At 40.4% G+C, this 25349-nt stretch overlaps 2 protein-coding genes across 7 annotated transcripts in view; both read right to left on the minus strand.

Annotated features, from left to right (window-relative positions):
* Positions 1–2178, minus strand: part of LOC102314119 (disintegrin and metalloproteinase domain-containing protein 12) — a 77843-nt gene extending 75665 nt beyond the window's left edge. For both annotated transcript variants that reach the window (XM_005919503.2, XM_042219747.1), the window contains exon 1: positions 1631–2178. In XM_005919503.2, coding sequence (XP_005919565.1) covers positions 1631–1736 — 106 coding nt within the window. In that variant the 5' untranslated portion in view covers positions 1737–2178. The remainder of the gene's footprint in view (positions 1–1630) is intronic.
* Positions 2179–4552: 2374 nt separating this feature from the next.
* cunh10orf90 (chromosome unknown C10orf90 homolog) lies at positions 4553–25084 on the minus strand. 5 transcript variants are annotated; one of them, XM_042219748.1, is made up of 11 exons: positions 23708–24143; positions 22822–23589; positions 20204–20267; positions 17892–17983; positions 14807–16028; positions 9819–9971; positions 9369–9487; positions 8828–8999; positions 7883–7946; positions 6771–6858; positions 4553–5099 (listed from the first exon to the last, which is right to left on the minus strand). In XM_042219748.1, the coding sequence occupies exons 2-11, from the start codon at positions 23401–23403 to the stop codon at positions 5061–5063; spliced, it is 2595 nt and encodes an 864-aa protein (XP_042075682.1). In that variant the 5' UTR covers positions 23404–23589; positions 23708–24143; the 3' UTR covers positions 4553–5060. The 5 variants fall into 5 exon arrangements, with proteins under 5 accessions (XP_042075682.1, XP_005919561.1, XP_014188261.1 ...); XM_005919499.3 differs by having other exon boundaries at positions 9369–9493; positions 23708–24142; XM_014332775.2 differs by lacking the exons at positions 22822–23589; positions 23708–24143 and adding an exon at positions 24168–25084 and having other exon boundaries at positions 9369–9493.
* Positions 25085–25349: the final 265 nt, after the last annotated feature.

Genomic DNA, 25349 nt, shown 5'->3' on the forward strand with positions numbered 1-25349 from the left:
TGCCCAACCAGGACAGGAACATGCATAAGACAGACAGGGAGAAAATCGACATGAAAGTTGAAGGAAGGGTGTCATTAAATATGTATGCAAACACAACATTGCACTGAGTCGCTCCTTCAGCTGCCTTAGATTTGGATGAAACCCACAGTCTAGAGACGAAGTAGAGCCACATGAAAATGAGCAGTAATTATCCTCACTAATTATGCTTTGCATTAAGTAAGGCTACAACTAATTACTTTCATTGATCACAAAAATTGTTTTTTGCACAACTTGTCCAAGAAATCATGAAGAAAAAGAACCCCTCTCAAGTTTAGAAAGTGAAATATACCATCTTTGTTTTGCCTGTTTTGTCTGGTCAGAAATGTCTTAATGATTAAAGGGACCACCAAAATCATGGCTGCAAACTTTTTCGTGGGTTGTAATGAAGAATACCCTCCATCAATTTTCCCCATCAGCCCAAATTACTTAAAAGCTGGTAATATTCTGCCGATACAGACAGTCTCAGACTCTCACAGACCGATCAACTGACAATGATGGTTTTCGATGAGCCCGGCCCCGCGGGAAATGCACATCAAGGCTAACGTCTGACGATGATGAACTGTTGATGAATAAATGAACAACTTCCTTATACTTCAATCCCAGTTTCACACATTTGCCCTTCCTGGTAATTAATTCCCAGGATTCACATAGCGAGTGTCGTGACTGTCAGTGTGTTTAGAAGTTACTGAAATGCAGCTCCTCGACTCACCACAGTTGCAATTTTATTGTGTGTGGCATCCTTGTTGAATCTCACCTAGGGCGTAGAATGCTGGTGACTCAGATGACACGAGCCCAAAGGCTTGCAGTCACAATGCCAGATAAACAAACAAACAAAAAAGCACATACTAGTATATAAAAACAACCTGACTTCACATTTGAACATCTCCTCAGTACAGCCCCTTTGTCATGCTGCTGCTGGGAACCCATACATATAATTCAGGCTTCATAAAAGCTTCTCACTTGATTAACTTCAAATCAACTATGGGCTTTTATTTTTAAATTTAACACTAGAGAAACCCTGGAATTGAAAAAGTGAAGTATGCTTAAAGTGCCTTGAAGTATGCTTTTAAAAGCACCAGCAAAACGCCAAAAGTGTTACAACGGATTACTAAAGAGACTTTCAGCACCATCAATTATACAGCAGCTCCTCTTTTTTGCGGTACACAGTGGGTGGACTTGGAACAAAAAATAAAAAAATCATGTTCTGCTGCTCACACATGGAGAGAATGAGTGTGAACCATGAATTAAGCAAGTTTTTGTACTTGAAGATGTATCCCTGCACCCCAGCATGTGTTACATATCTGTCGGTCTGATGTAGCAACTAACAGCTGCATATATAAAACACGATGTATCCCACGCTGCCAAAAGGGAGACACGAATGAAGAACAGAATGAATCGGAAAAACATATACACAAGAAACACAGTGCATATAGACGGATGCTACAGGGTCATTTAAACTGACAAAAAAAGAGAAGCTTTTTCTTCGCGTTTAAAAGAAAACACAGGAAAATAATCTGCTACTTTTACGCACGGACTTTCAGTATACCCTCCCTGGCAACATATGGCAAGACCCCTTCTTTCCCCTTCTTACCTTTGACAGATTTTAAGAGCATCCTGTCACACACCGACAAAGTGACAGTTAAAGCCTGAAGTGCTGTCAAAATAACAAACTTCACACTCCAGCTCTCGGGGTTCATGATGCTGAAGCGTGGAGGGGGACTAGCCAACTGTCTTTCACTGCAGCGCAACCATCATACAGTTCCAGTCCAACAACAGCTGATGTGCAAGAGCCTCCCCACAAATGAAACGACTTCCTGAAATGTGATCAAGTATATGACCGGTGCTTTAGGAAATCCCAAAGACAGCTGATTCGAGTCCACTCACTTCGTCCCCATTCAAAGATGTCCAAGTGCGAAGCCGCTCGCGCGTAAGTAAAAACTGTGGAGAGCGATGAAAATATTGACAAAGGCACGAGCCGCTGCTGTCTCTCAGTCGCCCCACTGGAATGACATCAATTCCACAGCAATTACTGGCGAGGAGTGTTGTCTTATGAGTAGCGACCATGTGCTTCAATGATGCGCTCCGCGAGGTCCTAAAGCCACCGCCAGGGCACACAAATGGCAACCAGGCTGTCAAGTTAGACGCAAAAAAGAAGCAATTTCCGGTCCCATTTTTCAACAAGAAGGCAACAGTTCCATGGAGAATAAATAAATAATTTAGGGCAAAATCGATTCTTTTGATGGAAAAAATTTACTGGATTTATATCCTCAAGTTTCATTTAAAGCCATCCTTTTGAACACAGTGTGTTCCAAAAGCTACAGCAAAACCTGCATGAATCCAATTTAACCAATTTTGTATGCATTTGTTAAAGCATAAGTCTGGCAAGTGCACAGGCTGAGAGATATCAGAAGGTTTTATTTTGAAGTTCTTAATTTTCGTGAATCATCGGCCCCCATCTCACCCTAGCATCCTCTTGTGTCACCCCAACCCCCTGCATCTTCTCTGTACTGTTTTCCTCCTACCTGGCAGCTCCAACATCCTTTGCCCAGTTTATCCACAATCCATCCCCCGCACATGTCCAAACCAGCTCAGCCATGCTTCTAACTTTGTCTCCAAACCGTTCAACTTGAGGTGTCCCAATACTCATTTTTAGTCTTGTCAGTTCTGGTCACTCCCAACCTATTGGGACTATTATCTTTCTGTCGCAAATCGCCCCTGACACTGGTCCCCACCCACTCCTACCTGCCTGCATTCTCTTCTTCACCTCTCTTGCCCACCGTTCGTTGCTGTAGACGTAGACACCCTTTTATTCTGAAGGTAAACCAGGTTATTTCATTCCTCTTTCCTGGTATTCCTTGATCAACTTCACCCAGGGAGCTTAACAGACCAGCACACACTATTTGACTATAGCCTCCCTGGGAAGGTGTTATAAGGTAAATCAATTACTTGTTACTCAGCCAGAAAAAAAAAACCAGACTGACTCGTGCGCATGCCACAAAAAAGTGGTTTTACTTCATCGCATTTACATTTTAAAATGCCAGAAAGCCATCTGATAGACCCAAAGCGCTCTGCTCAATTATGCTTTTCGCGATGTGCACTCTGCAGTGCGCCGCATCGGGTTGTTTAGCATTTCAGGTAGGGCTCCAGCATGCTTCCAGCATTAAGGCTTAAGGTAAAGTCACTGCGCCGTATCCACTTGTTATCTTAACGCAGTGTGAAAGCATACACCCTCACACAGAAACCTCTCAAAACTCTGCCTCCAAGATGAAACATGGAAATAAATGAATACTGAGGAGCACTCTGCTTGCCTTTTAAGAACCAAGGGGTGCTTGCAGAGCAGGGCTCTCTGTTGGTGTGCTAGAACAGATGATTAATGAACGTCCTTCCATCTTACCTATGCAACAATGAGAAAACGATTTTGGGAGAAACAAAATGGAAAAGAATTTCACTTCCCAAAGCACATTTACAAAAGTTGAAACACAAAAGTTGTTCAGATATAAAACACATAAATGTAGAATCAAATAAGAGTCAGTTGATGTGTGAATAATTTCATAACGGCTATTTTTATATGCACACACTCAGTTGCAAGGGTAAAATAAGGTAATCTTTGACTAAGGCCTCATGCATGCGATCAATTATCTTCTTTAAAGAACATCCATGGTACACAAGTGTCCTTCTAGTCTCAAATTATTATCATTGTGCACCATGAATGGTGTTATTAACGCACTCCCACTGTCCAAATACACCCACACATGCAATTGTACAGACATGAAAATAGGTTTATAAAAATAGTAGCAACCATCTGTTTTCTCTACACACCAATGAAAATTACAACGGATGAAACGACTGGACTACGGAGGAGCACAAACCTAAAGACAAATGAGGAAAAATGACAATTGAGAGTAATGAGAAGATCTTCTGCTCTGTTGTCTGTTGTTCTAAAAATAAATATTGACACATTGCTTTACCCAGAATCATCACGTTGTTGTGCAACACCCCTCGCTCACTGCATATTCATTCTGGATCAAAACACACAAATTTGAATAAGCAACAGCGAGGCTTGGTCCATCATGACACAATGACAGAGACAAAGGCTCCATTCAGTTGAACTGTCCATTAACAGGGAGGGCTTCCACTGTAAAGAGGTCACATTCCTCCATCTGGCATCGAATGGTGGCAGAGCCCACTTCACGTTTCTTTCAGCATTGGATGTTAAATGAAGACGACGGATAAAGACTGTCCCGGATTGGACTGTGAAGCATAATGAATGATTTTGTCTTACATCGCTGCTTCACATCACATGGTATCATGTGAAAGTGACTGTCAGAAGACGCCACTGCTACAGTGAGACGCTTGTTCTGCATCCAATTACATGGAGTAGTCTCAAAACAAAGGCAGCTTGCAATCAAGTGCAAACAAGACAGCAAACTGCATAAACAGAAGTTAATCGAAACCATATCGGCGAGGCTGATGTTTGATTAAAACCACAACAGACTGTCCAGACATGATTTCATACTTTCGACCTTCAACAACCTTTATTTGAAATTGCATACCACAAGGGTGGCTAGGACAACCACGTGACAGAGCATAGAAAGGTCATTTAAACAGCAGGCACTGCTGATTTGAAGATGTTTCTAGAATCCATAAGGACCCTGTCCGAGTGTGTTCACTGCTCGCTTTTCAAGCAGTTTAACGTGTTTTAAGCAAGCACAGAAAGACATCCTTCCCAGATTTGCATAGAAGAGCAAAAGAATGAACAAATATGTAATTGGATTTATCTGTGATAAGGTCACATAGTGAGATATGCTGATTTTGCTTACTACATATTGTTTGATCAGGAAGTGCAATAAATTTGCATTAAGGTTAAATGTCTTTTTTTTACTTTGTATGAGAATATATGTTTTTAATTCACATAAGAAGACAGGTTCTAGAAAAATAATAAACTAAACTGACAAAGGGCAAAGTTCACTGTCTCAGTCTTTTATGCCTTTCTCTACATCTTCATCCATGTGTTCAGTTGTTTAGTTGTTGCTCCTTTGAAGAAGTTGATCCAGCAGTTTCTGTAACAAGAAAACACACAAGTGGCTGACGCATATCACAAAATAAAGGCTATATACAGACAACCAATCCGGTCCAGACAAAAGTCTCCTAGCATGCTCCTTAATCTTCAGAGGTCATGTGCAGAAACAGGACCGATTCCTGGTACATGGCACCCTCTCACCCAAACTGTTAAGCTTTCCAGCTCCTTTTTCAAGACCCGCTGGATCTTCTGGCATCATAGCCCTTCTTCCCTGCATTATCTGCCACAGCAGCAGTGTGGGAGGAGCAGCTGTGTGTGGGCACCCACTCTGTCTGCAGGCTCGGCTGAATGGTGGCACTGCGCTGTGGATTTCTCTGCCACTAAAGGGCCTTTTGTTTCATGAGGAACACGGGCTCATACACTCAGCACAATGAGACTGTTCACAGTCTCTCTTCATAATGAGAGGCAGGGTGTGGGGTGCAGGGTGAGAAAGAGAGACTACAGTTCCTCTAAATCAAACTCACTTCTATAGAAGATCAGAATTATTGACTATAAAATGGCAAAAAAGGAATGCTCGCTAGCAATCGCTAAACATGACAAATATGCCTCTGAAGTGCGTTTTTTAAGATCGGGTTTCTTTTGCAGGCGTGCAAGAAAATAGAAAAGTTAGGCAGCATCGCCCTCTAGTGGAAAATAAGTGTAAAGGAAAGTTTAAGTAATCATGCAATGGCGTAAAAAGTCAGTCTATTGTGGGTCTCGCTGTAAACAATCAGAGCAGGCATTTAATTATGTAAAGAATTTTTTACATTGCTACATGCTTGAAGCTAGTGCTCTAAAAACTGTATAAAATTGAAAGGTAAACCATTTAAAAGTAGATATTTCTCCCTATAGCTAGATTTTTATTGCAACACTGAATATTTGGTGGATCATGCAATAACTAAAGTGTAATTTTCTACTTCAAAACAAACCAAAACATTGTTCAGACCTCCAAAAGCAAATGACAAACCTTATCAGTAACTGTGGGTCTTTTTATCTGTTATAATTTGATATTAGGGCCCCACAAATCCATTTTTTTCAGCTAATTATAATGGATTACGTGCCCACTTTACTGCATTATTTTCAACAGCGGCATCGTTCTGAAGAGAGACAAGGCTGCATTATTAACATAGAAACCCTTAAGTGTTTGCCATTACTGCAAAAATGTTTCACTCTTTCCAAGGTTTAATTGAGCTGTAAGGGAAAGGTGTGTTATTACTTGCTCAATTGCCTGTGGGTCATACATGCTATTAATGTTCTGTTCAGTGTCTCGGGCAGATAACTACCAGACAGGAGTTATTTGCTTTATTCTCCATGTTCAATGATTTGATGACGTAAGTTCTACCTAAATATGTGTTTGTAACAACGTCTGGTGCTGATATTTAATGAGATGACAACTAGAATTAGATGGTTTAAACTCATGTTAGGTGGAGTTGTCTCATTAACTGATCATCTTTTATTTGCCTATTGTTGTTATCCACAAACTTTAAAATGTACTGTTTTACAAAAAAGCAGAAAAAAGTAAAGCCGTTGTTATTTTTTGGTTAAGATGTCAAATTACATTTATTCTCTTGCGTTCCTGAACAGAAATCAAGTCACTATGATTTTTAAACATTTTTTTTTAATTGATAGATTCATTTGTGATTGTTTTGTGAAAAATAGGTAGAGGATTTACCTTTTTGTAAAGCTCGGCTCGATATCTGTTGTTCAAACTGACCTCCCTCCTTTCTTCTTCTTTTTGTCTCTTGAGATCTGCAGGTGTCCTGTACAAAAATAAAAATGGTGTTTTAGATCTGGAATCTGCGGTTCTCAAAAAACCCCAAAAACCTAAAACATTTATTAGGAACTATATTACTGTGCAAAAGTCTTGAGCCACCCCTTATTTCGTCATTATTTGGTAGCAAAATCGGAAATTTTATTGAAGATTTACACAAACATGTGCCACATTGGCAGCACAATAGCATAGTGGTTAGCACTCTGGGTTTGAATCCAACATCTGTCCAGAACTTTTCTGCATGGAGTTTAAATGTGTCCCTGTGGGGGGGTCACACTTATATGCGGGTATTCTGGCTTCCCACAGTCCAAATATACAGTTAGTGGGGTAAGGTTCTAAACTGGTCAAAGGTGCGAATGGTTGTCTGTTGCTTTGTTTTGACCCTGCCACAGACTGCCAACCTGCCCAGGTAGGCCTTTACTGCATTAGCAGTGTGTTTAAGATCATTGTCATCCTGGAAATGAAGCTGTTTCTAATGAGACGCTTTACAGATGGTATTGGTTTTTGGATCAAAATTTAGTGGGATGACATAATTTGACAAGATTCCCAACCTAAAAGCACTGCCTGCAAGCCAGAGCCTCCACAGGCTTTTAGTAACAAAGTGCTTCAAGACACAATTTAAAATTGGTTGGCTAACTTGGCTCTTATGTGTCGACACTGGTTTATTCCTCGAAGGTATACCTTGAAGCTTCAGTGATTCATAGGTCACTGTTAAGTGGCTCAGCAGAAATATATATACATATATAAATGAAAAAGGGGTGGTGCAAAAACATCTGCTCAGTATTATATGTATATAACTATGTCAGCTTGTTAATTTTTTGTGAGTTTGCCAGGAAAATAAGACAAAGCCTAAGGAAAAAATGCTCAAAAGTTTCGACAGAGAAGACAAGAACAGCATATTTGTAGGGAGATGTCACTGAGGAGAGCTCTGCCTAGGCATGCAGGAGTGATACAAGCCTAAAAAGTAAAAGCATCTGATAGTGAGCCAAAGTAAAAACATAGATGGCGCTCACAGCTTGGATCTGGGCTGCATGTCTTTCCTAGAAAATGCTCTTTCTCTGTGAGTGAAAAGGTTACCTAGAAACACACACACACAAGGGCAAAGCATTGCAGTCAGTCTTTCTTTTACACAAGTTGGAATAGACAAAACACTTCCTTTTTGTTTGAACATAAAAAATGTCACATTGAATTTGAACATATAAGATTATCGTTTTTTTAAAAGTATGTAACCTTCTCTTTTTGTTTCTTAAGGCACTTTGCACCATCACATTTGCACCTGTCACATTCTGCAGGGCATTTGTAATTACACCACTGATCATTTTGATTTCTCAGCTGGTATTTTGACATTGGTGCACCTTTCTGTTGTAGCCTGTAGAGGGCAGAGAGAGCCATAAAATCTCTGCTAAGTCTTTAAAACCATTTATTTAACATCTTACTTCAGGTTGCTTTTATTAGTTAGTCAAAGTTTCACCAGGTGTGCCACTTTCTGTTTCCAAAATCTTTAACTACATTCAAAAGAAAAGAAAATGTAATAAAGTGTATCAGGGTGATTTACTTTAGGATATCAGTCTGTTATGTTATCCATAAGATGCACTAAGCTACTTTAACATTTTATCTATGTTATTAAACGTACTTATCCAGGTTTTTCATTTCATAATTTCAATTAAATAATCCCTGAAGAAGCTACTGCAAAATCTTAATGTAATATTTGCTGGTTGTTGTTGATTGTAGTGGATTTGGAAATATTTGGAGATATTATTATTAACTTTAATTAGAAAAGAAATATTTTCACGAATTCAGAAAAACAGCACTGACTGACAAACACCCCTTTGCCCCCTTTTTTGTCTAAATCTGTATCCGTGTATGATTAGTCGTGTGGCAAAAAGCCACTGCAGCTGCACAGAAACAATGGACAGTACACTGGAGACAAGAAGTGAGGCTGGCTGCTAGCGCATTACCGTTCAGAGAGGTAGACCCAGTGCTGAGAGCTCTCCTCTGCCTGGGTGCCTTCTCCAACTGTGGGCCTACTGAATTTGACAGTTTCCTTCTCTCCTGTGCCTTTCGCTCCAGCTCTCGCACTCTACCTTGGGAACGACTAATGAAGTCTGGTCTAGACCTCTGCAACGCGTCCTGCCAAAACCACAAATACATTGCTCTTCTTGAGAAAACATTTAAGCACAACCCTTGTTTCAAACTCCCCGTGCACCTGAGCATACACGGTGAGGCATGTCGTGGAAAAAAAACCCCTAAAGCCAGTATAAATATGTCATTCTTTTTTGTTGATATTGAATTGTATTACAGTGGTTTCTTTATATTGTTTTTGGAACCTTTATAAGAAAACACTGGCTAGTTTTGCCTTGTGAGTTCTGTAAACCTAAAACAAAAACTCTTAGGAGAGGGAAGTTACTCTGGCTGGTTACACTGTGGCTCTGGACTTTTTATTTAGAAAATGAAATCAATTTCTCAAAATTGTTTTATTAGCACAGAAAATAAACTCACCTGAAGAGAAACAGCTTCAGATGACTGTTCAGCATCTAGACTCAGTGGAACAAATTCAGCATGAGGCCGGTTGAGGCGTCGGCTGTGATTAGGATGCTGCTTTGCACGCTCTCCCTCATCTGTCACTATCAAGACAGAGGAAATCAACTACTTTGGGTTTTCATGTACACATGGCTTAGCTTCACATGCCTGACTGCAATGCACAGTTCCTCAGGAGCCCCCTGGGTCTCCATGACATATAAATTACTGGAGTGAACCAGGTTGGCATAGTATGTATAAGTCAAGGAATTTTACGATATTAGTATTGATAAAATTAAGGATGTATAGGTGTGGGGGGGAAATGTTGAACCACCAATAGTTTTACTTTATTGTAATGAAGATAAATGCTTTATACAGTGAGTATTATGAGTATATATATATATAATTAGAGGAAGAGAGAAGTAATAATACCAGAATTTCCCTGGGGTGATGCAGTGGAATCCGTTTCAGAATCGCCACTTGGTTTTTTCTTCTTACTAAGTTGTCTTTGGAGTTTGATATTTGCTATGATCGCAGCCGCATTGAGGGCAGTCACTTCCTCTGGAGACTGTTGGGAGTGGGGATCTGAAATCCAAAAGGGCTTTGATGTAACTGAAGAGTGAGTAAAACATTGACAGTGGCTGTTTCGGAGCTATCATTCCTGCTTCGGTGCAGATTTCTGCACTGTATAATATCCTGCCTCATTTGGTGGTTGACTGTAACAAACGTTGAATTTAAATGATGTTGCCTAGGGCCTTGTAATTAATTGATGACACTCTTAATGAATGTGATTAAAGAATAATTAATAATTTCACACAGAGAAAAGACATCATGAATCAAGAAACACAGTTGCTCAGCAGAAGACTCCCTGATCTTCTTACTTATTCACCTGGATATTCAGATTTTCCAAAAGATAGCTTCAGCTGAGTCTTTTAACAACTGCACACTGTGAAGACTTAACTTGAAATTTTGAGATTTTTGGAAAATACACTTATTTGCTTTTTTACCAAGAATATTTTTTGGATCTAATATAATGCTACAGGCAGAAAGGAATTAGAATCAGTGTGAGGACAAAGCTTTTGGCTCGTATAGATTACTTGTAACAACTTTAGCTTCATTATTCAAAACTTTAGTGGCAATATTTATTTAGTAGTAGTATCCATCTCTCTGTGTGCATACAGCACTGTGTAAAAGTATTGACCCACCAATCATTTCTTTATCTTTTTCTTCTGAGAAGCCAGAGTTTTCTTGTAATCTTTTTAAAGTGGCCTTGCACAATAGTTCTTTCAGATGTTTTTCTTTTGACATTGACTGCTCTTCACTCACTTTCAGTCCAGTCCTTGTGGGGTTTTTTGCTTTTTTTTTTGTTTGTTAAGCCACTTAAAATTGATCTATTAATCATTTAAGGAGTAAAAAATACACATAACTCAATGGATAAACCAGTGCTGTGTCTACACATAACAGACAACTTAGCAAAGAATTCATTTTGAATAGGATCTTTAGGCAATTTGTCAATGGCAGGCAGCCTGTCAAAAACACAGTATTTCTCCTTTGTTTGCTGAAGCTATGAAAAATGACAACGATAACACAGTTTGACTGGCATAAAATATTATTTTTTTGCAACAACAAGATATTCCTGAAGTGCTGCTACCCAAAAACTTTGTCTATTTCTGAATGTTGTGCAGTGTGTCCTTAAAAAGAATTTGAGGAAACCAAAACAAAAGGGAATGCTAGGCTAAAAAAAAAAAACAATTTCAAGTAGTATCTGCAAGTCATGACCTTAGAAATAGGAAAAAGAATCACCAAAGACCTCACACAGGACCTGCTGTTCGCTAAAGAGTCATCATATATGCCGTCAGTGATAAATGGTAAAGTGGAAAACTGCACCCAGGACAGAAAAAAACGCATTATGCGGCTAACAGAACTTTGGTTCTCTGCAAGCAACTGCACAGATAGCTAACGCTAACCTAGCCAAGATCCCAAAGTGAAAGCTGAATGAATATAGACTCCAGCAGCCAAACCCTGAACTTCAACAAGTAACAAACAGATGAGCAGTCAGACTGCAGCCGCCTTTTACCTGCTCGTGTTTCTAACGCAGAATCAATGTGTTGATCTCTTTTTTGTGCTGATTTTTGTCATTGTTTTGTGCGGCCAGCTTTGTATTCTACTCAGAGAAAGATATTAAAGTTGTGTGTCCTAATTGGGGATTTGTGTTGGTTTGTGGGGGTTATTGCCTCAAATTTATATCGTGAAATGTTGATTATGAGACAGTTTGTTTCAATTTTACAGAGTAACATAAATAGGGTTGCCAACCGTCCCTTAAAAAACGGAATCGTCCCGTATTTAGAAACAAAAGTACACGTCCTGTATTGAGCTAATAAGGGACGCACTTTGTCCCGTAATACAGTGAGAATCAAAAGTAGTCTATAACTTTTAATGGAATTAACACTTTGTTTGAAAACATAATTCCCAGCCCCTCTCCTGCTTTGTGACCAATGAGCTGACAGCACACTTGTGACAATTTGAGTATGACAATTCAGATTACCGCTCATCTCATTGGTCGAGGAAAGGCCGCTTACGGAGAAAATACCGGAAGACAACAGATGACCAAAACAAGAAGCATGGCCAACAGGGAAACAAACGCTGACACTGCGGTGCAAGTCTCGGACGACAGTACACCTAAAGCTGGACATACACTGTGCGATTTTTTTCAGTCGCGTTATTCAGCTCCTGCTCAAACTGCATGATTGACTCGCAGGGGTTAGAAGTTCGTAGGTCACGATGCAGGTCTCATACTATACCGCCCGATGCTCTGATGAGACCTGAGAGCTCACACTGTGCCTCCATAAAATTAAGGTTATAGCAGTCTTTCTTTCGCTCTCTCTCTCTGTTTTTTCTTTCTTTCACTCAGACAGGCACACCACCACCATCAACTTTGCTAAATTGCTAATGAAAAACATTTATCAGGCAGCTGTGATTGAGCAGCAATGTAGATCCAACTATTTTCACGGTTGTTGTGGTCGTGATAATTTTGTGAGGCCACATCGAAAAGGCTCGGATGAGCTTTCCAAAGTTCTACAAGTTGTGCCTCCATCGCTTGTGGATAGTGCACACGCTGCACAGCTGTGCTATTCCGTCTTTTTCACCGACCTTTACGTGTTTGCACGTGAGCAGTGTGAGCGGCTGCGGTGACACCCTCACGAGCGATTGATGATCGGGAGCTGGTCGTGAGGTGTTAATCACTTCTCTTTACCCCACGTATACTACACGACGCACGATGAAGGCCAAAATCGGTCCGATCACCAAAACGGTCGCACGACTCAAAAATCGGCTCAAAATGGGCCAAAAATCGCACGGTGTAAGCCCAGCATTAGAGCAGCAATGTTTGTTCCCCTCAGAGAAAGGGAAGAATGGGAAAAGGAAAACACCTGGCTGGAAAAAGTTAATATGAGCATGTGCAGTGAATATCAGCGCTATGTGGCCAGAAGTGTGATAATATAACTTATTTTGTGTAATAAACAACTGCAAGGATAGATGATTACAACAAATAGATGACTAATACATAAAAGTAATACATAGATGAATAATGACGATGAGTTATGATGCGTAATCATGGCAACAAGCGGGTTTTCAAACGGGAGCAGCTGATTAGCATTAGAAAAGCTGAAATAATACCTCAACCGAAGCCAATTGTACTAAATGCACTATATGTGCACTGTTACAAGAATGTTTTTCTTTCTATTGTTTTCTATTATTTTAAGTTAAGCAGGACAGAGTTCTTTTAAAGAAAGATTTACTTATATTCTCAAAAGTTAAGCATGACAGGCTTCTGTTTAAGAAAGAGACCTGTTTTATTGTGTTAATGTTGTCATTTTGAGCTAAAAATGAATGGCTAAATGATCATTTGTTTCACATGTGTTCATATCACAAAGAATAGAATATGCATCTACTTAAATCAACTTCAAGTCAAATGGTTAAAAAAAATAATTTCACACATAAAAAAGAGCTAGAAAATTCACCACACTGGGAAGGGTGAAGACAACTGGGTCGCCCGGCCCTGGCCACGAGGTGTCCCTTATTTATTTTTCAGGGAGTTGGCAACCCTAAACATAAACCTGGTAGTAATTAAGTAACGTACTGCATTACTTTTAAGTATGTGTAATTACTTTTTTGAATAACGACTCCTGACACTGATCACAACAAAGAGGGGAAATACTTCAACAAACATGCACAAACATTGGACCCACAGCATGCAATTAATTTGCATGAATGCAATTTATTTATTGCTGCTTAGCAATGGTGGTTACTTGGAGCCAGTGAGATCCCAATGAGAATCGATAAGAGAATTAATAAGGAATCGCATTGATAAGTGATATCAAAAATGGAATCAGAATCCCTAAATTCTTATGGATTCCCATCTCTAATCTTGACAGGTAACAGAACAAAATGCGGCCAATATCCAAAGAAGATCTTTGAATGCCCTTCAAGAAGCCTTGCAGAAAACTCTTCCAGAAGACCACTTAAAGAAATGACAAGAAAGCTTGTCTGAGAGAGTTCAGGCTGTGCTGAAGAATAAAAGTAGTCATACCACATATTGGCTTTCAGGCTTGTTACAATTTTACAGACTCTGTTTTTGCCTTACATACTTTTTTCCATGTATGTTGTCAAAAAGTCACTGCACCTATTTCCTATTTTCTGAGCATATAAAGAAACGGTGATGGTGTAAGACTATTGCACAGAACTGTAAATATGACAGAAGGTGAGAAAATGCATGTTAGATCTATTTTAAAGTAAGCAGAAAACTTTTAAGACTTATTTTGGGCACCCAGATGGCCCGAGTCCCCACAATATTACTGTGTGAACAGATTTGTGTCCCCACAACCTGATTAGCGCAAAGAAACACATACAAATAGAACTGCTGCATTGCAGGGCTTTAACGCCAAACCAGATTCTAACACATTCTAATACCTTATTTTCACCATGTTTAGCAGCTTGTGATTTCCCTTCCTTCCCTGTGCTGCCAGTGAAAAGGGGGCAGGAATAGATTATGCATGCAAAGGCCTGCGTGGGAAAATGAAAAAAAGGTGAAAATGAGAATGCATATCTAGGTGCTGATGGGCACCTTTGCGTCTAGCTGATGTTGCTCGACACAGGCGAAGACATCTTCCGTGAGTGACAATTGGGCTCGTGTCAGCAGATCAAGAAGTAATATCATTGCAATCTAATAATGCCTATAAAACATCAAAAGTGAAAGACTGTATCAAACCTAGGCGGGTGTGTAATAACTTCAAGCTAGAACACACAAATGGCACAAAGGAAGTGCATATTTAGACATTGCCATCCTTTGAAAATGGAGATCAGAGACTGAGGGAGTATGTGTGCTGACAAGAAGGCTCCCAAAGTGGGACAGAGAAACCTACCCGGGGCCTTGATGAGAGTCAGACTGGAGGACTCTGCCTGCAAAGTGCTTTTTGGTAGAGGCAATCTTTCTTTTTCACCGGCCTTTGACTTGAGTGTCTCTGCCACAAGCTGACCTGGTCTTTTCACTGCTTTTCCAGGACTGATGAAACTATTGTCCGAGTTCAAAGGGTTGATATCAGTCTCTTTTGGGAGTCCAGCGCTCCATTTCCTGGCAGATGGTTGTGTCAAATTCTCCTTGCTTGTCTCAGTGTGTCCAATCACATTGCCATACCAGCTCAGTGGTCTGTGCAGCCTCCCCGATCGCTGTCCAACAGGCTTTGGAGAAATCTCTGAGGATGTGGGTGCTGCTACACCAGGAGGGTTGTTTAGGAAAAGGCTCAGTGTGGATCTGTGCCGCGAGCCATTTTTCTCTGGATCTGAAGTATATGTATTTGGTGCTGCAGAGTTTGGGATAAAATTCAGATGACGATAAGAAGGTTGTTCATTATTTTGTGAATGATTTTCCTGACTCCATGTGTTGTTGCCCATATATGTTCCCTCACTATAGCTGTGTCTATACTCTGGGTGTTTGGCCCTCAGTCTGCCTGGACTGTAGCTTTCTCTGTGTTCTGTCACTTTGATGATGGTGGCCTTCCTTCTGTGGACCACTGTGTCCAGACCATTGCTTCCCGGTGGTGTCCGTGCTGTGTTTGTGTTTGATACAGGACTTGAAATCACCCTTTTCTCTGTTACTTTGACTATAGTGGCTTTCCGTTGCACTGTTAAATGCCTGGAGTTTGGGTCCATGGGCTGGTGGTCCAAGCTGTTGTGTGGAGAAGGAGACTCACGTGACTGGGAAGAGTGGTTGCTAGTATCAGAGCCAGGTAGACTAGCTGTTCTGCTCACTTTTCTGGAGGAGATAGTGATGGAGGAGAAGCCAGGTTTGTTTTGAGGGATGAAGATTCCCACAGCGGAGTTTGTCTGTATGTCTGAAGGCTGCGGACTATTGCCTGTTGCAGAAGTTGTGCGATTCAGCAGAGGATGCCTGAGGGCCTCTGTGCTGGCTGTTTTCATCAAAAGGGATTTCCTATTAGGGTCTGAGTTGGTCCCTGTGGGGAGCTCAATGGTCTTACTGCCTCCAGGGAAAGCTGACACCCTGTTGGTATTCCAGCCCCTTCTCAGAGCTTGCCAGCCGACAGGTCTGTCCCCTTCATTAGCAGGAAAGCTAGGCTTTTCTGGCACCTACAGCGTGTGGACAAATGAGATTTTATGTGATAACATTTTTTAATTATATATGAAAACCCAGTCCTACCCTACTGTTGTTGATGATGTCTTATGGTTAATGATTTGTCATACATCAACACATTAAAACACGTGCTTCACATTCATCTACATTCAGTCTGTGCTGCTGCTTTTAAGTGGCATATGGAGAAAATGAAACATAACTTGGCATAAAATATTGACAACATGACATCTTTCTAATATTACATTTCAACAACAGGTCAACTGTCTTGTCTTTCTTCAGGGCTTTGCTGTTTGTTCTTTAGTCAGATGACTCTCCCCATGCTTGACACACTAAATGCCCCAGTGGCAATGGAAGCAGCAGCAGGCAAAGCCAGCACACAGCGTGACTTATCCCTCACAGAATAACAATGAGACTCTATCCTCAACAGGCGAAAAGCAAAGATTCTGGTCCTTAGGCTGGAGCATTCTGATGGTGTTTATGGAGCATGGAGAAACACTGATATGTCCCTCTTTTAAATGATAAGACATATCTCCCTCGTTTATCAAAGGTGCATAAACCATAAAGGAGTTTAGCCATTTCAGTTTTCTTTTAAGGAAGTCCACACCACTGCTTTGACTATGATTTTGTGCTGTGTTTGTAAAGACTACATGTTAAACTGTGTTAACCTTGGTTTCCTTATGACATTACTGTGCCTTCTCTCTTCTGTAGTATGTGCTTTTGTCCTCTGTGTTCTTTCCCTTCCTGTATTTTCTGCAGGTTTAACTGAATCCACAGCTTCATGTTCCTGATTTGTTGTTATGGGCCTAAACAACCTGCTGACTGTTTCTACCTATATTGTTTGTTGTATCTTTGGATTTCATTTTTTTCTTTGCTTCCCCCTCACTCTAACTAGTCACAGCAGATGACACCTTCCCAGAGTCTGGTTTAGCAATAACTTGTGGCTTCAGCAGCCAGAAATTTCTGCTGAAAGGAAGTTTTTATTTCTCCTCACTGTTGGCAAGTGGTTTCTCATAGGGGTTTGTTGTGCCACAGGATTATTATCTACAATGTTGGGGAGTTTTTACCTGATTTGAAGTGACTATAGCGATTGCACTCTATGGCTGAATTTTAAGGAAAAACAAAACAATTTGCCAGAAAGAAAAAGCATCTAGCACAACTTTATAGATCCATAGAACAAAGAGATCACTTCATGACATTCATTCTTAACTTTGTCTTGATCAAGTCAGATACTATTTGTAGACTGCAACCATTTCTCTCTCTCTCTTTCTCTCTTCTTCCACTGTTCCATTTATTTGTCTGTTTTTAAGCTCTAGTTCAATAAATTAGCTTTAGAAATCCTTTAAGGGATTAATTCTATAATCTAGTTTCTCCTGCCATTAGAAAAAAATGTTATTTATGTAAAAATGTTATTTCTCTTATATGTCAGGCCTAGTACAGTCTTGCAAGAGATCTTGCGAGAGATACTTCCTGGTTAAATAAAGGTTAAAAAACAACAACAACAATCTCTCTCTCTCTCTCTCTCTCTCTCTCTCTCTCTGTCTCTCTCTCTCTCTCTCTCTCTATCTATCTATATATATCTATATATATATATATATATATATATAGATCTTCAAATATCGAACAGATGATATGTATATAGCCCCAAGCCTGGTTAGAAATGGGAGGGATTCTGGTTTAAGCAAAAGAGCAAAAGTGAGCATGATAACAACAACAACAAAACTTCATTATATAAAAAGAAATACCTTGCATCTCCAGCCATAAATGGGCCCAATAATAACAATCATCATCATATCCTTCCTTTGTAAAACTGTCTCCTAACCTATGTGGTACTTTATATTTCAAAACCTGCTATCAGTTACCTGTTTAATAACAGGAGCGCCTTGATCAGGTGTCTGCCACGTCTTCACACCCAGAGCAGTGGCAGTGGCGTGACTTCTCTCCACCTCTGCATCTGTGTATCAAGGCAAAACAAATGATCCACTGTCACAGTCTCTGCAACACATACTCTCACGTCCTAACTCGCCCGCACTCTCTCTCTCTTTCTCTGTCTTTGCCACACACAAACATGCAAGTCATCCATTCCTGTGACTGTAGAGCAATGTTGACACTGTCAATAATTGACACTGGCACAGCAAAGTGAATTTAGCACCACCCCAGAGTCACTTGTCTCCTTACCCAGGAGACACAGCAACTTGACTGGTCTGCCTCTCAGCCCTGACTGCCACCCTGACTGTGTTTCCACCTGCTGCTGTTACCATGGTAACATGCTCTCACTTTGGGATAACCCTTGTGCGTGTAATCTGTATTGGGTTTCTTCTTTTTTTTCCGTTTGAGGGAGAAAATGAGAGCGCAGGTGAAAATTGCAGAGCTTTGCAAACAAGATTAGACCTAAAGACAAATGTCTTCCGACTTCCTAAAGGACTTTGGCCCTTCTAACGCCTCCTTTCACCTGCTTTAATCATTACATAGCTTTTTTCTGTCTGTAGAAAGCCCCCACCCCAACACCCTGAAAAGCTTCTCTCATTACCTCTACTAGCTGAGCTCAAATTGCCATTTCCCTGAATCAACAGCTGACCTTAATATCCCAGAGGAAAATAAAGAAGCAAGGCCATATGGCAAATACCCATCTGGAGTTCCCGCCCTCCCAATTTATTCATCATCCTCATGAGTTTTATCGAAAAAGTAAGTGTGAGCAGGGTGAAAATTAACCACCCTGTCCAAACACGAAGGCCCTTGAAGCACACAATCCAATTTTTATTATCATTTGCTCATTAACACCAGACCATTTCAAGTTTGTTAAATGTGACTTTTATGGAGGCAGAGGGCACTAAATGTCTGCAATGAGACCTCAGCTCTGATTAAAACTACTTCTGCTTGTTCTGTTGTCAGCAACAACCAGAAAGAGAGAGAGAGAAAAAATAACGAGAAATACATTTTCTAGTTCCGGCGCAACTGAGTTGATTCTTATTGGAATAACTGCGATTTAAAATTCATTTGGTTTCAGGTGTGAAATTGTGTACTTAAATCCACTGGCGGCTGAGCAAAAGTGACTAGCAATAAAACAAATTTGGATGCAGACCTTCATAGAGATAGTTGTTTCCTGTTTCAACTCACTGGTGGTGATTGATGTTGAGTTTGGCCATTGTGTGCACCTGACTATTTATTATTTTGTTCAACTGAACTATATTTATGGATTATTTAATTGAGAGGTAATTATTATTGTTTTCAGAAAACCTTGGGAAAAGCCATGTGTTAAATGCAGTTTTTCTAGAAAAAGTATGTGTTGCACAGAAATTATAACTAAACGGTAAATATCAGCTGGATTGTGAAAAGGCAGTCTAACCTATATCAAAGACTATTTGAAAATGGTTAATAATAAAAAATACAAAATGTCATGCCACCTTAATCAGCACAGTTTAATTAGGCCTTTATAAGATATTAATGAGGTTTACTTATCTTTGAAAATATGCTGTCTATCGAAGTCATGAATGGATTACTTTGATTTCTGAGCCTGAGCCCTGTCAGGATAATCTATGTATAAACAAGAACAAGGCTGAAAGATCAAACCTCAGATCAAATCCAGATGGAGCTAGATGTCATGCTTAAAGATTAACACGGCCACTTTTCCAGTCAGTCAGCATCTCTTATCTTTCTGCCCTTTCGTTTCCATGCCAGCCCCTACCTCTTTTTCATCAGCTTTTCAGGCCTAATAGTGCCCATTTCCTTTGCCTGCAATACTGCCAGAACACCGTGGCACAACAGTCACGATCAGTTGTTCTTGAAATTGACTTTGTTTTAGAAGATGTCGTTTAAAGTGATCATCCAGCCAGTCGGTGTGGAACATTTGAAAAAGGACAGGGGCAACACTGCTGCAAGGAGCTGATTACAGGCAAGTAAACTGTGTGGCAAGTCAGCCCTGAAATAAGCCCTTGTTCTCCTCCTAGCTAACCCAGCCCCTATAGTTACCCTATGACTATATTTATTATGCCATTAATTACGTTTCTTGGTGACAGACAAATAGCCTACTCTTTACATTTTTTAAATCTTTTATTTTATGTATGGTTTTCAGTTATAACACTTGCATAATGTATAGATTTGCATAACTGAATTTTGTTTTACTACACTCAGCTGAAAGCCCATCTGTTATACAAGTGGCAAATTGCATACGTACTCTGTGCCTTAGGTGTTGCTTGATTCTTCTGAAATGTTGGAGTGATGGGTTGTTTCAGTTTCAGCTGGAAAAAGAAAGAGTGTGGCAGAGAAATTACAAAAAATTATTATTACATTAGTAATAACCGTCTTGGACAGTGGTTCTCAAACTTTTTACATCATTCCCCACATGGCACGAAGAAATATTTTCAGCCCCATCTAAACAAAACAATGACAGAAAAGCCTAGCAGCAACTTTATTTAGATAATAAACTCATTCCCAATGAATCCTTCAGTATTTTTTGTTTTAAACCAACAACTTTCATTTCAAACAACAATTTGTAACTTTTGTCATTAGACTGCTTCATTAGTTTGCACCACTTCTGCAAAAATGGAACAAGTTAAACAGAATGTGAAAATTGCCAACATGGAAAAATAAAGTTCAGTTTTAGTCTTATAAAAAAAGCAATCCAGAAAAGTGTGAACTTGAGATGAAAAATATATAATTTAGTGAGAGTTTAATACTATTCACTCTTAGTGGCTGCAGCGAGCCTGTTTTTAACTGCAGAGCTGTGGCGGGGCGTGGTCTGTGCTGCGGCTGCGGGGAAGCGGACGCACCTGAGCGGCATCCCCAATCACGCCTCGCCGGCTTAAAACAGAATGAACTAGGTCCTGTTGTTGTTGATGTGTGTAGGATGTACCTGAAAAGCTACAATAAAGAAGTGTACTGAAAAGTGCGAACATTGGTCAGGTCTCAAGTGACCCAGTCCTGGGTATCGGCACCACTGTAAATGACATGCATGCATGACAGACCCGACCACATGCACGCACTTTTTAGTACACTTCTTTATTGCGGCTGGCGACTTACACACGCAGCTGCAGCTTTTCAGCGGATCCGCATATTAGTAACGTAACTGCCGCAAATTTCTCTGTTCCGCCATAAAAGTGATTCCGATGCTAAACATTAGTTCCGCATGACCTTTCTGCCAGGTAACTTGCCCCCCCACCTTTAAGAACTCTGTGCCCCACCAGTGGGCCGCACCACACACTTTGAGAACCACTGGTCTAAGAGTACAGATTTTTTTTTCGGTCAGTGTTTGATACATTCAAAAGAGTGGGAAAAGGCAAAGCCCCATTTTTGAAGTGTTTTGGCTGCTAGCATCTTAGCTTTTCCAAAAGAGATGTTATGTCAGGTGGATTTTAATCTGTCTGCACTTTGATAGGGTAGTTCAGTTCAGTTTGATTTATATCACAACAGCAGTCCCCTCAAGGTACTTTATATTGTAAGGAAAAGACCCTACAATAGTAGAGAGAAAATCCCTGGTTGGGGGGCAATGGGAGGAAGATGAAAAGAAAGCCAGAGATTAATATTAACTAACAATTTAAGTGAGGTGTCACTAACAAGGAAGACCTGCTCTAAAGCACACCCACCTTTATTGTCCTTCTGGATGCTAATGGTGGCCAAAATGTTCAAAATGTGCATCATGTTATATTTAGTAAGATTTCAAACTAATAAATGACACCATAAGCTCAACGGGAATATATTTACTGGGAAGATGATCAAAGGGGGAAGCGGTCTGTTTTCCCCATAAACTTCCCAGATTTATTCTCATTAGCAAAAGATTTGCTTCCAGTGGCCATTAGAAAGGATCCATGTTTAAAGCACTTCCAAAGTTGCTTATGTTTTCAGTCAAAGAGGCTACGTCTATTTTGGTATACTGACTAAGACTTGCATGGTAAATATGATGCTATCACAGCAGCCAACTTCTAGCTAACAGGTTTTCTCAGAAAGACTGAAAAGGGAAAAGGTATAGCTAGTCAATGTCTGTCCGACAATATCAGGTTAGCTGATTCCTCTTGTTTTCAGTCTAACTATTCTATTATTCTATTATATATTCTATATCTATTTTCCTAAATAAAGCGCATCTCCCTTAAAGTTTTAAGTTTTAACCACAATCATTCAGAGCTTTTTTTTTTTAGAGTGGAAACAACTGAAAATATAAACAGCCTCATTTTGATCAGTCAGGAGTCACTAGGAATCTGTTTAATGCATCAGTTCAGTCAGATCTCTACAGCACACCAACTTATCAATTCAAAGCCATATTATCAGATCACTGATGCTCCTATTAAATTATTTCTGTACATTGACTTGCTTCTCTCTTTGGGCACAGAGCACATAGCTCCAAATGAGTCGTAAACCTTTTGAGAATGCACTGAGTTCCTGCAGAGTAAGCTGTTTTCAAAGGATGCCAGAGCGCTGCCTTCTTCCTGGGTAACAGAGACTTGACTACAAATGGCTCTCTGTGGCACTCTGTGTGTTTTACTCTACAGTGCCTGCCACAAAGCAGCGTCACTTTCATTGCAAAACACTTAGCTTCAGACTCCATGAGCATACACAACACTAACATGCAAAAGTCCCACAATTCAAAATGTTGCCAAAGCCAAATCCAAGCTAAATCTTTGCCAGTGCTTGTTGTAGAATTGTGTTACTCTAACTGGTTTCCCAGAAAGGTGCAGAGTGCAACTGCTCAAATTCTCTGCATTCTTCAGTCCTCACTAATTTAACTGCAGATAAAAGAATTTCATAAAATATTCTATTGCCAAATGTTTTTTTTTTTGTACCAGGTGTTATGTGTCTTACATGGCCGGGAGCATGGTCCAAAAATTGGTTTTGGTTGCAAGTGTCTGCAACCATCATCACTCTTCTTTGGATTGGCAGCCATCCAATTTTGACTGGAGAAAGATAACTAAGTTCGGCTTGTTCCTTTTCTGGAGCCTGCATGATATGGGCTCTCTCCCAGCTTCCTCTGCGCTCCGGAGGTGAAAAAACCCCAGTCTGGAGGAACTCCTGGCTGCCCAGCGAGCTGTCACATAGGCTTGAACTCTCACATGAAGATGAGACCCTGCTGAAAGAGGGAAAACCCGTGTGTCTCCAAGCACGTCCAGTTGGCTCTTTGTTCAGAACAGGCATGGATGTTGTTCGGTCATTGAACCCTCGAGCCTGATTATGAGCTGGGGCTTTAAGTTTGCTCTGCATAGCCTGCAGGTGCTCTAGCCAGCTGTCCAGCTGGCCACCTTCAATGGCGCTCTGGGGCCGCGGTGCACGTGGTGGATGAGAAACAGCGGGCCCTTCTGACATCAAGCTCTCCCAGTAGGACTCATCTCCTGATCTCCTCCAACCTGGAGTCCTCCTTAGGTGGGCAGCTGGCCTACGGAGAGTCATCCCTCTGGAGCTTAGGTTACCACTCACAGCTCTCAAGTTTCAGCTCCTCAACAAAAGCCGTTTACTGTGGAGGTATTAATGAGAAACTCCCGGCTCAAGCCGACTTCTTGACAAGAGTCATCCTAGAAATGCACTGCAAGGAATCAGCAGTTACAGTAATGATCAAGGTCATCTTTGTCACAGTTCCTGTTTTGAGAACATATGAGAACAATGTTCAGAATTAGAGTTTCAGATATATTATTTTAGGTTATAAGACTCACAACAGTTATTATCAATTTCATTCCATGATGGTGGTGTTACTCACCAGTCAATGACGTACAGTCCTTTTTCACTTGAATCCAGTTCTTCTCACTCTTTAGTGTTTAGGAAGTAAACACTGCCTTTGTTGATATAAAGTAGGTGCTAGCGGGTACTGTCTCCACCCAAGCAGCAAGTAGCATTATAAGGGAATGTTTGGAGGACAAAAGAGTTACTGAGCACAAGGGCTCAACATCCAATACACAGAGGAAGATGGGAAGAGACAGAGGGAGAGGCGGGCCGAAAAACAAACACTTGTTGATGTGATGCCTGACGTAACAAGAGCTCCATTTAAACAAAGTTAACATTCATCTTGAAGGGATTAAACCATCTGATTTTAGGTTACAGCAAGCCAAATACAGTATTCAATATTTTAAAAGGCAAACTTCCTGACATTCAAGAGTCCTTTCAAATGATAGAACATCACTAATGAGCAGATTATCCATGTTAATCCACGACTCACTTACTGCTTTGGCAAATCCTCTTTGTTCAGTTCCCCCTGTTTCGTCTCTTCCCTGTGATCTCGTGGTTGGTGGCTGATGATGAGGCATTGCTATCCTCAAGCTTCTATCCAAGCCATGTGACTTTAGCAAGACTGTCTTAAAATGGCCCAGTGTTTCTTGGGTAAGTAACTGTGACCCACATGATCTCACGCAATGCACAAGAGAAGAATATTTACAAGTTGGGAAAACTTGCTGGGAGAAAGATTTTGCTTCAGATTTTATTCAGGGGCATCTTTAATCTTTAAACACAGATCTGCAAAGATGCAACTTCTTCCAACAACAAAAAACAGAAAAAGAAAAGAAAACTGGCACCCGCTTTGACATTTAATGAATTTCACTGTTCTCGGTGGATTACCAGTCCCTACATGGCTTTCAAAACAACTCAGTATCACTGGGTGGAATTACATTTTCCAAATGTATAAAAAAAAGACAAAGATAAGACAGAGATGTCATGTCTATCATTTGCAATGGCCTGCTTTGAGGGAACGTTTTTAAGCTGAGAAGTCGCATGTAGAATGAAAATGCAATGATTTGAAGCAATTTGCATAATTTTGTCTGCTCAGCCTGGGAGATAACACGAAAACAAATGGAAAAACTCAACTGAGTAAAAGACAGAATTTGACCAGATAGACGAAAGGTAACTTTTTTCATAGGCGAAGAAGTCTGAAAGCGGCAGCCCCCTCTGCTGGCACGACTTTAATATGACAACCTGAAGAGGAGGGAGAAAGCAAAGGGGATGGAGAAAAGTGTTTGTGGGATAGTGAACCGTGGGAGGGTCACCATAAGTTGGGAGACTTGTGCATCTAAGAGTAGGATGCATCAGTTGTGCAGAAAAGATAAATAAAGCTGAGCAGATTCGAGCGTGTGAAGCAGACGCATCACTTCTGTATCATCTGTTTAGCACCCTCAGCTTTAACCTCCTAGGACCTGGCGTCCACATATGGGGACGTCACATTTTGGGTTATTTACACCAAAATACTGAATTTTGCTCTACAAGGGCCTGGTATCCACTTATGAGGACATTATACTGCTACTGTTCTATCACAATTTTAAATGAATATCCTCATATGTGGCTCTTATTTTTTATTAATAACAAAAATAAGGTAAAAATAAATAAATAAATCTGGTAATTCTTTGTTTTTACAT

The sequence above is a fragment of the Haplochromis burtoni genome, unplaced genomic scaffold (assembly GCF_018398535.1).
Source record: "Haplochromis burtoni strain Fernald_Lab_line unplaced genomic scaffold, NCSU_Asbu1 Contig_37, whole genome shotgun sequence".
Taxonomy (NCBI): domain Eukaryota; kingdom Metazoa; phylum Chordata; class Actinopteri; order Cichliformes; family Cichlidae; genus Haplochromis; species Haplochromis burtoni.

Coding starts and splice junctions, on each gene's coding strand:
- cunh10orf90 (XM_005919499.3), bottom strand. CDS start 23,403: ATGACTCTCCGTAGGCCAGCTGCCCACCTAAGGAGGACTCCAGGTTGG. Junction 16,029..17,891: donor GCGCTCCTGTTATTAAACAG/GTAACTGATAGC, acceptor CACACGCTGTAG/GTGCCAGAAAAGCCTAGCTT. Junction 6,859..7,882: donor ATGCAGCCCAGATCCAAGCT/GTGAGCGCCATC, acceptor ATTTTTGTACAG/GACACCTGCAGATCTCAAGA.